We start from the raw sequence: 18348 nt of genomic DNA, 5'->3' as shown, positions 1-18348 counted from the left end.
GATTGGGGCACTGACTGGCTTAGTCCATAGACCATGTGATTCTTGATCTCGGGGTTGTGAGTTCCAGCCCCAGGTTGGAGGTAGAATTATTTAAAATCTTAGGGACGCCTGGGTGGCTCAGTCAGTTGAGCGTCCGACGTCGGCTCAGGTCATGATCTCATGGCTCGTGAGTTCGAGATTTCATGATCTCAGATTTCACAGTTTGTGAGTTAGAGCCCCCCGTCAGGCTCTGTGCTGACAGCTCAGAGCCTGTAGCCTGCTTCATATTCGGTGTCTCCCTCTCTCTGTCCCTCCCCCACTCACACTCTGTCTCTCTCTCAAAAATAAATAAACATTAATAAAAAAATTAAAAAAAAAGAATTACTTAAAATCTTTAAAAAAAAAAAAAAAAGGAAAATAAACCATCTGATTAATTTGGAGTTTTCACACATGACGTAGAGACGACATCAATTTCCCAAGGTATACAATGATACCCTGAGATCTACTGCATGAGGAATAATCCAGTGTGATTGAAATTCTGCCATAATATAATTAAGTTTATAAAAAAAAAAAGTCAAAGATGCCACTACATAAAGGTGTAAATATATGTTAATATATTTATATTACATTTAAATGTGATTAATGCCATTGTACAGATAAGTATAAAGTTCTGTGTATGGATGTGCGATGTGCTGATGAAACCCTAAATGTTTATTTAGCATGAGCAGGGGTTGGAGCAAAGAGAGAGGGAGACACAGAATCTGAAGCAGGCTCCAGGCTCCAAGCTGTCAGCACAGAGCCAGATGCAGAGCCTGAACCTACGAACCGTGAGATCACGACCTGAGCTAAAGTCGGATACTTAACCAATTAAGCCATCGAGGCGCCCCACTCACTTTTCAGTGTGTGGCATTCAATGTCTGTGGGTCACATAGCGAAGCCCTTTAAATCACAGGCTTTCTGTGATTAGATGAGTTGTGATCGGGTATTAACTGTCTCCTCCCCTCTATTAACCCTGCTTTGCATTCAAAAAGCTTCCCCTGTGGAAGGTGACGTCCAGATCATACAAATTATTGGTAGCAAACAATACCTGCGTACACAGGTGTAGAAAGCGGAAGCAGAGTTGACAGAGGGAGGTTTGCCACCAACAATCTGCACACTCATTCATTCATTCAACAAAAACTGATCATGCTTAAGTTACGTTCCATACTCCCTTAAATGGTGACTTTACAAAGGTATTTAAGACAAGGTTCTTGTCCTCCAAAATATTCTACGTGGGAGAAAGAAACACAAAGAGAAGTACAACAAAGGCATGATTAGATACTACAATATAGGTACTGCAAGACGTTATGACCAACTCAGAAGGTGTGACATTTGGCCTGGATCATGAAGGATCAGTATCTGTGCACGAACGCCGTATTTCTTTTATTGACTTGATGGCAGGGACCACGCCTCATCACAGCACCTTTACCATGGCAGGTGCCAAATAAATACATATGGGATGAATAAGTGAAAGAAATCCAAATTTTAAGCTTTTAATGCAGGAAAAATCAAAATAAGTTTTGGAATTATAATAAAATTATGCTCTGACGATGGAAAAAATAATCTTCGGGTACTCAAATATGTGTGGGCAGAAAAGAAAACTGCCTTTAAATACTAATCTGAAAATAAGAACCACTGAGACTCTTCTTTTGGATACCATAGACCAGAAGATTGCAATGCCTCGAGCTGCCATTGAAACAGGAGGAAGATCCATCGCTTTCTGAGGCTGTTTTTCAGTACTCTGAGATACTGAGATTATTGTCCTTTGACAAATGGGGGAACTGAGACAGAGAAGGATGAAGTCATTAGCTCCAATCCTGCAATTAGCACATGGAGGAGGCTGGATTCCGACCCAGCCCTGCCTTGTCCCAGAACCACACCCTTAGCTGCCAGGCGATGTAGCTTCACCCCCTGACTGGCCCACACAAGTAACCTTTACTACTACTGTGCAGATAAACACTATGCAACATTAATGGTCATCTGCTATCTTTGAAGACAGGTAGGAAGGAGGTTGCTACTAAACATGGCTGTTCTCCCATCAGGAGACCTCTGTTCAATAATTTAGGCTGAAGAAAATTCTTGACTGACTTATTTTCAAAGGCCCAAATTCAAGTTTTCAACCATAAACCTTCCAGCGTCTGGACTCAGATTCTGAAATGTAAGGTATGCTCTAATTCTCCTTATGTTTAATACCAAGGAACTGGAACCTAGATGCCCTTGGCATCCAGATACTTCAGGTAAGATGCTGGCTGCCGCAGTTACCGTCTTCCTCTCAAACTCCCCCCAGTGTCACTCTGTTCATGAAGGCCGCTTCTCTGGGAGGCAGCCAGGCAAACAGCCACCAGAAGGATATGTGGTACTGAGAAGCTCAATATTAGATAAGTGGTCAGACTTGTTTATTTGAATTCCTCCTTATGGCTGGTCATCTGATCTTCCTGCAAAGGAAGCCTGGAATAATCCACTTTAAGAAGGTCAGGGAGGAACAAAGGGCATCGTGGAGAAGAAGACAGGAAAGAGGAACCACGCAGCAGGAGAAAAAGAATAGAAAAGCCAGAGGATGAAGTACTGTCCATCGGAATTTCCTAAACCATTACCTGAGCTTATCTCTGATTAGGGTTCATTGGCGACACTACAATGGAATGAAAAAATATATACACACATCCATGCATCAGACTCTATCCCTCTCTGGATGGTCAGCTTGGAATACACAAGAATTCAACCTGAGTTACCCAATAAAGGGACAGCTGACCAGCCACAGCCAGACTACACCTGTGGCAGACACGTATGGGATAGGAGATGAGAGGTTGGGGCCACTAAGCCACAGTCATTATTCCCTGTCATCTGATACCATGCACCCTTCAGGTTATATTTAGGCTCCCCATGTGAGAGTTTTAGCCAGTTACTATCATCATAGCAGTAGCAATAGTTATGAGATGATAAATAATAACAGTAATGATAACAATTGAAATATTTTTAGCATGGAAAATATACCATTTTGAAATACTAATTTCTCAGCAAAATGAATACATTTCTAACTTTAAAAAATACATTCCACCTTCTTCATTCAACACATAATCAATTTCCTAACCTCCTTCACCGAGACCGCTAGCCCCATAGTCTCTCTCTCTCTCTCTCTCTCTCTCTCTCTCTCTCTCACACACACACACACACACACACACACACGCACACACACACACAACCTCACCCTATCCCTTACACTTCATGTACAGACTGGTGGAGAGGAAAAAAAATTTCCTCTACCCTTGTAGGTTTTTTGACCGGTATATTGACATAAAAGAGATTAACGAAGAAAAACAAATTTAATTATGTATGTATGGGAGCCCCATAAGAATATGAGACCCAAGGACATGTTGGGTCAGTTGAGGCTTATATGCTATCCTGACCTAAGGAATGGGATAGGGGCTTAGGGCTTCAAAGGGGAGGAGGGTGATTCACAGGACAACAAGGAGAGATGATGCATAATTAGATGTTCGCCCTGCCATACAGATAAGTATTCCAGAGAAAAAGTAATCTCTGGTAATAGCTCTTTCTCTGAGCCAGGACCAGTATCCAAGTTATTTTAGGCCATAACAACTTTACCTTGTTTATTATGCTTTTCTTGGTAACTTCCCATAATTGACTCCCTACTCCTAACATCTTCTTTTGTCTTTAGCTGAACATGATATTTAAGGTGATGGCTTTGACCATTTTAGGGAGTTACTCAGAGTTCCTGGGTCTCTCCCATGTATGCACAGGAAGCATACATACCATTAAGCTTTTGTTTGTTTTTCTTCTGTTAATCTGCCTTATATCAATTTAATTAGTCAAAAACCTAGACAGGCAGAAGGAATTTGTTGTTTTTTTTCCTCACCACACTACATGCTCTATAGGCAATGATCAACTTAAAGAACAGTGAAATAAACAAGGGTTCTGAGCTCAGACTTAACCAGATTCAAATTCCAACTTTCCCTTAGCAAATTGTGTGACTGGAACTATTCTGAGTTTGAGTGTCCTCGATCTGAACCACTTTGGATAAAGTACGGTGCCTCACAAACACGCGACACGTTACGTATATGGAGAGTGACCCTACTATCGACTAAAAAATAGGGAAATTTTTTACATGTCAATTATACCTCAAGAAAACTGTAGGAAATAAATTTTAAATAAGTAAGTAAAGGGGCACCTGGGTGGCTCAGTCAGTTAAGCATCCAACTGTTGATTTCAGCTCGGGTCATGGTCCCATGGTTCATGGGATGGAACCCTGCATTGGGATTTGTGCTGAGAAGAGCACAGCCTGCTTGGGATTCTCTCTCTCCCTCTCTCTCTGCCCCTTCCCTACTCACTGTCTCTATCATAATAAATAAACAAATTTTAAAATAAGTAAGTAAATAAGTAAATAAATAAATAGGGGGTACTTTCTATATATGCTTGAAATGAAAAGAGTCATCCTTTTCTTAACTACTAAAGAATTTATCTACATCAACCAGGCCTTTTGGCAACATGAGCAAAAAGCAAACATACAGCCTATACACTCATTTCATATTTTTAGGCACTTTAATAAAGATTTCAGAGAAAACAGGTTTGAATTTAAACCGACAAATCGACGGGGCGCCTGGGTGGCTCAGTCGGTTAAGCCTCCAACTTCAGCTCGGGTCATGATCTCTCAGTTCGTGAGTTCGAGCCCCACGTCGGGCTCTGTGCTGACAGCTTGGGGCCGGAGCCTGGAGCCTGCTTTGGATTTTGTGTCTCCCTCTCTCTCTGCCCCTCCCCTGTTCACACTCTGTCTCTGTCTTAAAAATAAATAAACGTTAAAAAAAATTTATTTTATTTTTTTAAATTTTTTTTAACGTTTATTTATTTTTGAGACAGGGAGAGACAGAGCATGAACGGGGGAGGGTCAGAGAGAGAGGGAGACACAGAATCGGAAACAGGCTCCAGGCTCTGAGCAGTCAGCACAGAGCCCGACGTGGGGCTCAAACTCATGGAGGAGGATCGTGACCTGAGCCGAAGTCGGACACTTAACCGACTGAGCCACCCAGGCGCCCCCAAAAAATTTTTTTTAAATAAATAAACTGACAAATCGAGAGTGAGGATGAAGTACAGGTTCAAATTGTTCAGGTGAATGCCAATTTTCATTTCCACGGAAGATCGAAAGCTGAGTTAGTCAGACATCACTTTGGTAACCGGTTAACTGGCAGGACCGCCGACTGGACACGCTAAATGGGTCTCTCTCTCTGGAGTGTGGAAATCAATAACAGCCTGTCCTCTTCCCCAACCACGCGTGTCGCAGTGGCCCTGCTTCCTTTACTATGTTCTGCATCCTCAAAGGTCAATCTGATCACATGCCTGTGGGGCCTTCGGGGGACCCCCCCCCAAACTTTGTGGTCTGTCAAAAAAGTCATTGCATACAGCCAAGAAACAACAACATCCCAAGGTACAAATGGGTGCTGTCTGTGTAGCTGTCAAGATAACCTGAAAAAACAGGTAGCTGATGACAGCAGAAAGCCAAGAATGCGAAAGGTAAACATCTGTGATTAAAAGGAAAAAAAAAACAGAGAATAGAAACAAAACCCTAATGTCAGCTTGCTAAGGAAAAGGGGTTCACCACAGTCTATCCCTCTGTGCTCCCCTTTACCCTGAAAATGTATTTATGTCTGTCTGTCTATACGTATGTATGTATGTATGTATGTACGTACATATGTATGTATATATTTATTCATTCATTCATTCATTCATTCATTCATTCATTCATTCACTGTGCTAAGCACTCAAGTGCTATCTGGTTGCACAGTAATGGATCCTAGGCTTGGCTCAGTAAAGTAAGACCCCCTCACCGCCTGCAGTTTAGATGTATTTGTGGTTGAACATCGGGACCCATTTGGGGGGGACTGCCTCCTCTCTGGGTCTCCCCTCTCTGACACGCTGATAAAGACAACTGAGGCTTCAGGTCAAACCTTTCCCGTAAGCTGCCTCCGTCTCGCAAACCCACAAAGAGATCTGGAACAACCCAAAGGTGGGCACGATCCACTCATCCGTTTTGTCCCCTTTGACCTGCCACTTTGCTTTCCCTCACGATCATTTCAGAACGAGCTCTGCTCATTTCGAACGGCAACATGGTCGTACCTGGTCTCTCAGCCTCTCTTGGTGGCCCATGATCGCGGTGGCATGATGGGGGTACTTCTGCTTCAGATGTTCCAGGAAAGCTTCTCTCTTCCTGTCCATCTCAGATGTTTGCATTCCCAGTATTTCTCTGGAACTGCGGGGCCCACCTAGAGTGTGTCTCCTTGGGATATTGCGGGAAGACTTGGAAACTGAAACGCGACTGTTCCCATTAGAAAGGCGTTCCTTGGTTCTGCGACATTCCGCATCTTCTAATGACGTGACTTGTAGATTGCTTTTTCCTTGTTCTGAAAGACAAAAAAAAAAATACAGTTTGCAATGAAAGATTTTACTAGAAATGTCATTTACAGAACACTAAGAGGGTTTCTGGCTGCTGTTAATATGTAACTATAACCTAGCAGGTTATTTGTTTTTTAGGCAAGACGGGAACCAAATCAACAAAGGAAATGAGAAAAATTGCACTAACACAAAAAGTTGCAGAGAAAAAGGTGGTCGTTTCCGACTCTTTCCCTGAGATTATTCAGAAGGAGAACACTTGGTCAGACAAGTTTGCAGGCAACTGGGTTACCCCTTACCTTCAACTGTAATTATAGAAAAGTTAGTTCCAGTGATTCTGATTATTTCTTTTGTTTTAATTGCAACCTCATGCTGGTAACAGGACTTTTATAGTTTCATAATCTGACGGTGGTTTCGGAGACACTTATTTCATCCCCAAGACCAAAAATAGGCATTATAATCACAGACATATGAGCCCCCTGAAAACTCCAGCCCCCCTCCATTAGCATGAACCAAGCAAGCGTTAGAATTTTATTAGGTCGATATTACTATTAGGTAAGAATGGAGAGAATGTAAAGGCTTGGACACATTTGGCCTGAAGTGGACTTTAAAACACACAGTGAAAAGGGAAGAGATATGGTACATTTTGATGGCCTTGACCTAGACCCTTGGCCTTGACCTTGGACATGGCCTTTCCAGGCCAAGTTGATTTCCACCTAGAAGGGAGCAAAGGAGGCAGGCGATGACAGTGGATAGGGAATCTCTGCTCATTCCCAATGGTTGGCAAGAAGGGTGTCAGGTCTGCATCTCCTAGCTGACTGAAAATGGAGAATTACTTCTTAAAAAACAAAACTAGAAAGGGAGAGTTAGGAACCTTCAAAAGCACTTCAGATTCTCTTCAGCAGGAGCGGTACTTACACACCACACAGATGCGGGCAGGATAAGGTACTCCAGATCCGTGAACCCTGGGCTCTCAGGCATCCTGCCTTTAACCTCACACCCAGACCATACAATATGATCTCTAAACCTCACCATCTTCCTTCATAAAATGAGGATGGCTGGACCAGTATTAGATGTGCAGCGTCTTCTAGCTCTAAATCCTTTAAAACCCAGTCTCAATGAGTTTTTAAAGAAGTTTCCGGTGAAAGCTCATTTGCTAATTATCTACCTTTAGAAGTTCTGTGCAGAAAAAAAGATCCACCATTTGAAAGTTCTAGACTTGAGTCTCAGATAGACAAACGAAACTTCATGCCAGTGATACCCAGGGCATCCAGTTTATACACACACCAGCTCATCTAAAGGCCGTGCCCCCAATGCATTTCCCTCGTTGTCTAGAAACGCCTCTGTAGACAACCCCAGGTCTGACGCCCTCTGGGTAGGCCTAGTGAACATTTTCAACTCAGGCTGGTTTTCCTATTCTGGTTTTCCATCCGGAGAATGGTGTTCTGGGAACAATTCTTCTTGTTTACCCTTCACTTCTCATTACATTGCTAATTATAGCATCTCCGTCAGACACCAATGAGGAAAGGGAGGAAAAAATAGCCAAATTAGTTAATTCTCCTGCTCTTCATTAGTTTCAGCAGTAAATTTAGAAGGGGAAGAAGACCGAACTATTGCTTAAAAAGATATTGAGAGATTAACTGTATCATTTATTTAGGCTCCCTTCTCATTACGTGGACCCACATGACGGCTGCCTTTTTTGTGGTGTCTTCTTTAATAAAACAGAAGTAACAGGATCCACTGAATAAAGCGAGTTACAAAAAATGCCATATGTCAGGTTGGTAAATACGTGTGCAATCTGGTTTCGCTTTAGCTTTCGGAGTGCGTGTGTGTGCACATGAGTTTTACATTGGCCAAAAACTTGTTGTATACTTCGCTTTAGCTTTCGGAGTGCGTGTGTGTGCACATGAGTTTTACATTGGCCAAAAACTTGTTGTATACTTCATATAACACTATTGACTTTTACACAGTATTTTTAACGATTACTTTCAACATCATTAACATATTTTAAAAAATGATCCTGGGCAGCTAGATTCATTGGCAGGATTGAATCTCCAGGAAGGGGACTTCTTCACACGGGCAAACACACAGACACCCATATGGATAAACGTTCGGGCACTTCAGCCACCAACAGCGGCAGAAAGTTCCATCTGCCTTGCTCTGCCACACAGACTCACAAGAACTATTTTGTCTCATCTAAGGATCCCCAGACGAGGTCAAGACAGCCAGAACGGTAGCCCCTTGGAGACTGAAAACAGTTTTCCGCTTTCTTCCTTCAGATAAATTCGGAAAGGAGTGGGGGAGGGGAGGAGTGGTGGTCTTTGCAGCCAATCTCCTGTCACCATTTACCTTTGGGAAGCCCCAACTTGCTGACTCTAAACCCCTGCCCTTTTCTAACACTTTGCACCGGAAGGTCACGTCAGCCTTAGGTTACTTTCCCATTTTTTTTCTTTTTTGTGCATTCTTCTAAAATGTCTCCAGTTGTTTAACAAGGTTGAATGTGACTTGGAGGAAGGAAGCAAAAGCACTGATGCCCAAATGCGCCAACGGCCAAAGGCACAGTCCTTTGGCAGACGCCCAATTGAGGGCAGAGCTCACTCCTTCCCGTGGCTCCCCTTCTTGCCCTTCACTCCCCCCCCCCCCCCCCCGCTATCGGCCCGGTCTGTCTCCTGTCCCACCACCAGGCACCTGCTCACAGGCACCAACAACACCCCAACCCTACTGTCCACACAAAGCCACTTGGACACGCGTCCCGGTCACCTGAGCCCTTTCCTCAGGGAGGCTCAGTTCTTGGGGGCTCTCAATTCCCGAGCCCGAGGGAGAAGTGACAACTCTACCACTCCAGTCATCTGGGGACACCGTGACCCTTCAGCTGGCGAGAAAAACTAAGCAGGGCAAAACAAGAGGCGACCGGGCAAAGGACAGGTAGTCACAATTCCACAGCCGTGGAGTCAGAGATCTGAGTCCCACCCATTCTTCATTATCCACAAAGCCATCCACACAGAAATCCAGTTCTATTTCTTGTCTGGAATGCACTCTGGTGCTAACATTGAAGTATGGGTGCGTCCAGCCACTTGCTATCCTGGGAATCCGTGTCAAACAAACAACGAGGCTGTAGCGTGAAGGCAAGCAAGCCTTCCAGTTTCCCCTTCCTGCCGCTCCCAGCCTCCGCACGGCCCCGGGAAACTGCTCTTCCTAGCTCACTCCAAGCAGGGCACAGAGCAGAACAGGAGCCTCGAGCAGAGAACAGGCCCTCCAGCATTCCCTGGAGCAGAAGCAGGGATGAGGAAGGCGGCAGTGCCAGAGAGACTCTGCTGAGACGCAGCAGGTTACCCTGCGAGCAGGAGCCCACGGGAGCTGAAGGCTGGCCTCCGGGCCACAGCTCAGGTGGCCTCAGCCAAGTCAGCTGACTTCACAGCAAGAGATTTGAGACCTCGCATCCTTCAGACATTCCACGCCTGCCTTCCACCTGCGAGCCAGCGACAAGACTTCCCTGAGATTTTATTCCCGAGTTCAGATTCGGTAGGCCACAGCCTCTTTGAGAAGGAGTCCCTCCCTTCTTTGTAGTGGCTTCCGGTTCGCTATCTCCAAGATGGAGCTTTGCAATGGTGCCAGGATCCTCTCTTGTCATAGGAACACCGTGGGGGGTTGCTGTTTCGTCTGGCTGCACAACCTCTCCGGGCCTTCTGTGGCAGCGACAGGATTTTGTCCGTCCGTGACTTCAAACCATAACGTCCTCCTGCTGCACACACAGAAAAGCTGCGTTTTCCAGCCTTCATCGAGCTGGGGCCCGGTCCTAATTCCTCCGGTCAATGCAGTGTGGGTGGCCAGAGGTGATGTGGGCCACCTTCAGCCCTGGCCCCCAGCCTTGCTGAATGATCTTCCGTGCTCCTTCTCTTTGATCTTGGGCTAGCTGCCAGTCAAAGCTCCAGAGGAAGCCGTCAAGGCCTTGGCGAATGGCGGCAGGCTACACAGACGGGGCCTAGGTCCCAGAGCCGGCCCGAAGGCGGGCCCTCAGGAGATCCACCTGGCCGGGAATATCCACATTCCACTGTGTTCAAAACATTAACGTTGGTTGTGCTAAACCACAGAGATTACAGGGTTGTTACAGCAATTCGCCTATCTGACTAACACACATCCCATATTCTGTTGGGGGCCCACGGGATTTCTTGCTTTCCCAGTTCTCTTGTTAATATCATACAGATCACCACCATATACGAACTGGCACAGAAACTACAGCCGAAATCAGACCATTATATATATTCACCTAAAAACCCTTAAAAATTAAATATGGGATAAATAAGATTTCTGGGATAGACAGAATAGGAACAGCCCTTCTGCTCCCCGGAAAAACATTCTCGGCTCAGGTGTTGGTTAGATGATTCATTCATTCTCGAAAATATTTATTGAGTGCCTACTCCGTACATTGAAAGGAGTTAGGAAATATAGTGAAGTTGTGATCGAGAGAGACATGATCCCCTTCCCTTACAGAAGATCCACATTATAATGAGGGAAGCAGACAAACAATACATCATATAAATGTCACGTAGTGATAAGTGCTCTTCAGGATAAAACAGGCCAGGGGCAGAGACTGATGGGGCAATTTTAGAATTCTGTGCAAAGACTTGAGTATCTGGGACTCCCCAAGCTTGCGCTCTGTGGCCAGGACCATTTTTTGCAAGTTCAAGGTGTACAATGTGTTTGGTTTGATACAATTACATGTTGCAAAAAATGATTACCAGCAGAGCAAATACCATCTCGAAACACTGGTGGATCAGGGGTTGGCGGAGGTGAGCAGACGGGCTGATAACACTTTACCTGCCCAGGGGTTTCAAGAGCTTAGGGGCCTGAGCAAAAGCAGACACTTCAGGGCCACTGTGGGCAGATAGAGGCGGCCCGAGGAACCTCCCCCAGGATCGCTCCAAGGAGCCCATGGGCTTTAAAGGAAGTGTGATAGTCTTAGACTACAGGTTAGCCAATAACTACGGAGCGCACACAGGGCACCTCGCAGTATATTTTCACGCTGTTGTTCTTCTAGTAAGCTGCCTACTCAGCCACGGAAACCTCACTGATTAGAGCCATTCTTGGGGCGACCATCTGCCCCAATTTGCCAAAACTGTGGTGGGTTACAACTGCTGTCCCCGCAAAATTATTCATAGGGTTCCTTTTCACTCTCCAAAGTGTCTCAGTCCGGACAATAAGTTACATGATCACCCAGGGGATCCTTATCTACAGTAGATTGGTAAACGCCAAGCCCGGCGGTGGAATAATTAGCCTTTGGTTCAAGAAATATTTATTGAGTGTTTTCTATGTGCCTGGTGTTCTGTTAGTGCAGGAAATGCAAAGATGAGGAAGACCTGGTCTGCCCTGGAATATCACGTTCTTACTGGGTGCAACCATCAAGAATGCCGGGCTAGAAATGGACACGGTGTATTACGGATGACGTGAACAGAGGCCTGGCTTCCCTGTGTGGTCCTCGTGCTGACCAAAGAACTGAAACTGATGCCATCCTCCTTCGCTGCATCGCTTCACCCAGAACTCAACGGGACCCTACACATCCAATCTGAATGTTTCTCACCCTTACGATCTCTCCAGCCACCCCTCCCAATCTCCCTGACTTCTAAATACTCAAGTGTCCCAGGGTGTGCTGGGGACCTGTCCCCTGCACACAGACCCAGTCCTAGCAGATCTGACATTGACCCCCGTCCATCCTCTTCAATTCGAGTGGAGAATATCCACGCTGCAATCAGCATCTCCTCTTGGATGCCTGATATAAACCTCTGGATCCTAACCTATCCAAAGGACTTCCCATTTTCCCCTCCACTTCCAAACTACACACACCCTCTCCTCCTCAACTCCACTCAAATGCCTTCCCTTTTGAGTAAATGGCAACTCCATTCCTCCAGCTGGGCAGGCCAACATTTCTGAAATCATCTCTGACTTCTCCTTTTCTCTTATATCCCACATCCAATCCCTCAGCAAAGTCTTTTGCCTTGACTTTCAGTATACATCTGGAAGTGTCTCATCACCTGTTCTACCACCTGCTGGTCCAACCTCGTCCCTGGTTTACTGCAGAAGCCTCCAAAATGGCCTCCCTGCCCTTCCCCTACCCCCCATGTGGGTTATTCTCGGCATAGCACCCAATATTTCTCTTTTATAAGACAAGTCAGACCTGCTAGCCTCTCCCCAGCTCTTTTGAAATAATCAAATCTCTGCCACAGTCTCACAGCCCTATGTGATTTGGCTGGGATTACCTCTTACCCTCTTTTCTCCCAGCCCTCTCCCATGTCCTTGCCGTTCTTTGAACATGTTCCTGCTATTCCCGCCCTCACCTCTTTCAGATGTTTATTCAGATATACACCAGTGAGGGTCTCCCGGATAACCCTATCTACAGTTTCACCCGCAACCCATGCACTTCCTGTTCCCTTTCCCTGCCTACAGTCTTATTTCTACTTAATAGAGTTACTAGATAGAATATAAAATGCCCAATTAAAATGAAATTTCAAGTAAATAATGAATAATTTCAGCATAAGTATGTCCCAAATAGTGCACGGGATATACTCATACAAAAATAATTATCTGTTGCTCATCTGAAACTCAAATTTAACTGGGTATTTAACTCAAATACAGGGTATTTTTACTCGCTAAACCTGGAAACGCTGGCATCTAACATGCTATGTATTTTATGTATCTGTTCATTGTCGCTCTTTACCACCTCCTTCCCTCCAAACATGGCTCTCAGAACTGAAGTTCAGTGAGGGCAAGTATTTTTCATCTACTTTGTTCACTGTTTCTCCCACTGAATGAATGGGTAAATGAATAAAGTGATTACATTCCCTCAGCCTGACTATCCCCAGCCTCTGAAGCATCTTTGAATTGCTGTGTTTGTTTGAAAGTTATTTCTTAAATTGGTCCCATTCTAATTGCCCCTGTAGATTCTGGGTCATTTATTTCAACAGATGGAATCCTTGCTGTAGGATCCTGCCCTACCAGATAAGGGGGGAGGGGAGGGATGGCAGCCTTATCTCCCACTGGACCCCACTGACCAGGCGCCCTCACGGAGAGTGCTCTGTTTTAGAAACACAAACACAGACACCTAGACCGAAGACTGCAGGACTGGGGGATCCTCCAGGGTTTTCTAAGCTTCAGGTTTCCTGCATTTCACAGGACAGGGGTAAGGTGGGGAGGGGGGGTGTTTTAATTGCAGTGCTTCTGCCTAGCTTAGTTTTGCATTTTCAATGTGGATGAGTCATTTGTTACTTCCCTTTCGCCTTTTTAAAGCACACACACCTTTTCCCCTGTGCATAATCCCTACTCCCACGCAGAGCACTGTAGACCCGCAAGGCTTCGTTTAGTTCCTAACTGGCCTCTGGATGAACCTGGGGTAGGGTGGGCGGGGATGGTTTCGGATTGTGCGGGTTTATGAACACGCTGCCTATATGATACCATATGATAGGCTCTATAGGCTCTGGCATCACAGACGTCAGATACTGGAAAGCAGAGAAGTCCTTTCTCTACCCAGCCTCGCTGTGAAATTTCTTTGGAACAACATAAGCTTCTGGAAATTCCCTACGGAAAAGACAAGTCTATTACAGACACAATTAAAGGAAAACTGCCTGGAGAAAATTTACCAAAATTCTCTAACAACTCCCAACTTTTGAATAGAGAGATTCACTGAGTCCCATCCATCATCCACATAGAGGTACAAGTGCTCCCCTACTGCTCTGATCTGTAAAATAAAACATCCCTAAACTCTGTAATTTAACTCTAAAATTCCGCAAAACTTGCATCCAGTGTGCATTTGCCTCATGGGATCCCCCAACCAATGAATGGAAATGCTGCCCTCCCAGAGATAGCCTCCCAGAAACAGCTCCTTTCTCCCACGGCTGGAGCAGTGAGTATTAAAAGCTGCTTTTAGCGATATATTTTGTCATTGCCTAGAGATACAACACATACTGAATGCTTACTGTCCCACAAACGCGGGATCCCCAAGCCACTTCTTTTGCTGCTTACGAAAACCCTGCCAGAGATCAAGTCAGACCCAAGAAATCACAGCTCTCCACTCAGTTTTGAAAACGCACCACCCCAAGAAAAGCGCGTTTTCTTTGCCATGCGCCCCGTCTCGGGATTATAAAAAGCAGCCCGCGGCGAGGAACACGCTTAACTGTAACTCCATCTTTGAATGAGTCTGTTACTTACCCTGCTTCTGCCTGCTGTCTGCTGAGTAAGGAAGGCACGGCTCACATTTCTGGCTTTCATTTTCTTCCATTGTCCCTGCCTACGGCACAAGCTCCTTGCTGCTCTTTAAACTTCAGAGCGCAGTTCTGAAAGCTCCCAGAAAGCGCCTGGAAGGGGGCCCTGGGCTGGGGCGGGGGGGGGGGGGGAGGGGACCGTGCGAAACCCCACCCCAAACTATTCTCCACTCCGGTGCAAAGTCTCTCTCGCCGGAGAAAACTGCATTCCAGCGTCGGGCCGCCCCCGTCCCTCCGTGCCTGCGTCCCCGCGTCCGTCCGTCTGTCAGTCCGCCAGCCCGACTGGTCCCGGAGGAAGGGGGGGAGGGGGGAGAGCCTGTGCCCCGGAGCCACCCGCCGCCCCTGGCCGGGGCGAGCCCTGCGCGGCGCGCGTGGGAGGCCCCAACAGGTGATGGGCTGTCCGACCAGGACCCGGACTGCCTGGTTTGCACCGCTGCGAACTGCCGAGATCCCGCAGCCGGGGAAGGAAAACATTTCACATAGGATCGCCGGCGAGAACTGGAAGTCCATTCCCTGGGTTCTTGAATCTCAGACACAGAAGGAGCCTCCCAAGTAGGCTGCTCTACATATTAATACACAGCCAACTGCAGAACATCCCAAATTTGAGTGAAATCTCTTTATAAAAAAGAAAGACAGAAAGCAAGCCTTTATGCTGAATGTTGTTAAGTAAACACTTTCTGGCAATAACTGTTTAGAACCTGATTAACACAAAGAAGTTGTTTACTTTTCGCACAGTCAGTATCAATCACTTGCACTGAACTTTAAAAAGAGTTTGTACCCCCATTTGCTTAGGCTTTGACGCCTCTCCTTTCCCCCAACACACACACACACACACACACACACACACACACACACACACCCCTTGCTCACAAATCTTGAAAAGTAAACTAGTAAAGTCAACCTTCCGAATCTCTCAAGTTAATTACTTTAAAATATCTGAAAGGCAAAAAAATTGCTTTTCTTTGGTTGGGCAGAGTTACATCCAACATACTCATTCTCCTTTTAAGCTATCTACAAATATTTATTTTGTTCTTTACCCAGTCCTTGAAAAATTGGCAAATTTCCCAGAAAGTGAAAATAGGAGGCACAATGTCCACACACACACAAAAAAAAAGATGGGAAAATAATCTAAGCAACATTAGCTCTGTCATTTCAGCCATCTAAAAGTAACACAATCACCAGTAGGAAGAGTGTGATATTTTAATCTGTGGTGGCCTCATCAGTTGAGGGGAAAAGAGGACAATGGGTAGCTTGCTGACCATACCTTCATGCAGTTTAACAGGCCTTTCAGGCAAGGTCTTAGATTAATTTAGATCAAGAATTTGTGCAGAACAATGGCTGGCCTATCCTCCAGATTCTGACCTCGAGTCACCTGTGTGTTTTGGCAGCGTGGGAGACATATTTTGGCCATCTAGGACAAAAAAGATGCGGAAGGCCCGTAGGGACAAAGGATATAGGGAAAATGGACATGCCAGAGATTGAGCCAAACTCTCACATAGGAAGGGAAGAAGAAAAGAAAGACCCTGAAACTCCTAACAGGATTTTTCTTGAAATCCAACATGTGGGGAATCTTCTAGAAAATTAAAGCCATGCCTGGCAGCATGAATACAGGCAATTGAGTCGACAGGGCTCAAGGTCTCCACGACTTTGCGGCAGAATTACCTGGTAATCTTGCTCTAAGGAGGAACTAATCTTACACAGTTTCTGTACTGGTTCCCTGTGGGCAAACGAGTAAACGCCAGAGGAGTCTTGTTTTAACCTTACTATTTCCTCAGATACAAAATGTTCAGGAAGGAGGGATTTGTGTTCAGGCCCCCGGCTCCAGATTGTCCTGATCCTTGGGTAGTTGTTGTGAATTTGTCTTCACATTAACAATGCCAGGGACGGTTGGAGTGGTGGGGAGGGACACACCAGAGGATGTCCCCGGGCTCTCACCTGACTTGCTTTGGTGCCCGAAGAGCCTGTTCCCACCAGCTCCTACCTGTCACTTGACACAGTACAGTGGCAAGACCCCCAGGGTGAAAGAGACAACAGCATACCTACCATAGCAGCCCATAACAACCAACAGCCCACTGCCTGCTGGGAAGCCTTTCTGGCTAGCTCAGTTCAGGCGGGGGTGGGGGAAAAAATCCATTTTTTCATGCAGATTTTGCTTTCCTGGGGCTGTTTGGAAAGTGGGAGAGCAGCCCTTCAAGGCCCTGTTGATCCCCAACTGGGCAAAATAAGGGCAGGTCTCCCACCAGTTCTAAACTCTGGTTAGTTTCCAGGCAGCCCAAGGAACCCCCTCTGCCCACCACGTGTTCAAGCTGCTGGGACCCTCCCCTCCCCCACAGGCAATGCAGCCTGCGGCCTGTGTAGATATTCCTCCAAGCAAAACCCTTTGTGGAATGCACAAAACGAAAAGGCATTACGAGTGAAGATAATTAACATGAATCATTAAGGACCAGGAAATCTAGACATATATTTACAGTAAATCACATTCTCTTGAATAGTCCAACTTTCTGACCATTCTATGGGAGAAAGCTTCTACCAGACTAGTTACTGGCCTTTTGTTCCTTCTCCTCGAGAACAAGAACTGAAAACAATTTGAGAAAGCTCTGTATTAAGGCCTTTGCACTGACTATTCTGTACAACGCTCTTCAAAGCACACAGACCTTACTAGGACTATTTTGCTAATTGTCAGCTTCTCTGAGAGGGGTCTCTAGAAAATGCTAACCGTTTTCTGCAATCTCCATAAGCTCAGTAACTCAGATCTTCATGAAAAATACTATTATTGTCATTGCTATAGCTGCGGAAATGTTCTTTCTGGAAGAAACCCTATTTGAACTAGAAACATGCCGTGCTTTTAGGTTTAATTTAATTTCTAGGTTTAAAAATTGCTATTACAAACCAATCTGCCTACTGCCGTACTTTGAAATGTGCTGTGAAAGGCAGAAGGAAAGCGGGAAGAACTTGAAATGTGATTTTCCTGCACTCATATAGAGAGCTACAATAATGATACCAGGGGGCTGAATTTTCAACTCCATTTCTGTTAACCAGGGAAGGTGCAAGACTATTTCTTGCTTAATGGCTCCATATGTTGGCAATTCATGACTCAAAATGAGCTAACACACAAAAAAATGTCATTTAAAAGGAAAGACAAGTGATGAGATAAAAGGGCAAATGGTGATTTTGCAGGCGGGACTATCCTGTTGCAGAACTGGGCCACTACTGGATTTGAAAACACAACTTAAACAGACATCCGCCATGACAGGCATTAGTGACAACAGTCAGAAACTATTGCGTGTGACTGCTTAGCAGGCCTATTTAATTACAGAGCTGTGGAAAGCATGTCAACTCTTCCTTTATGTGAGGTTTTCAAGACAGAAATCATTGCTAGAATCCAGCCTTCGTGGAATTGCACTGATAGGTCCCAAATTCTTTTTTTAGTTTAAATGCTATTCGGCACGTGGAAACCAATTTGACAATAAATTTCATAATAAAAAAATAAATAAATACAAAATAAAAGATACAAAAAATGCTATTCGGCACAGGATCACCTACGATGATTTGACACGAGGGCACGAAAGAAATACTTAATGCTAGCAGAAGCCATAAAATGTAATTGTCAAAGGCATTGGTCACTGAAAGGAAAACTAAACAAAATAAAGTGAAAAACAAATAAGCCAAAAATGTTTCAACC

The 18348-nt window shown here is 45.2% G+C and overlaps 1 protein-coding gene across 1 annotated transcript in view; it reads right to left on the bottom strand.

The window, feature by feature from the left end:
• KIAA1217 (sickle tail protein homolog) overlaps positions 1–14791 on the bottom strand; it is a 302577-nt gene extending 287786 nt beyond the window's left edge. The window contains 2 exon segments of the mRNA XM_023256446.2: positions 6142–6425; positions 14614–14791. Of these exon segments, the coding sequence (XP_023112214.2) occupies positions 6142–6425; positions 14614–14683 (354 nt within the window). The 5' untranslated portion in view covers positions 14684–14791.
• Between the last annotated feature and the right edge of the window lie 3557 nt (positions 14792–18348).

The sequence above is a fragment of the Felis catus genome, chromosome B4 (genome assembly GCF_018350175.1).
Source record: "Felis catus isolate Fca126 chromosome B4, F.catus_Fca126_mat1.0, whole genome shotgun sequence".
Taxonomy (NCBI): domain Eukaryota; kingdom Metazoa; phylum Chordata; class Mammalia; order Carnivora; family Felidae; genus Felis; species Felis catus.
This window is presented reverse-complemented; position numbering and strand designations above follow the sequence as displayed.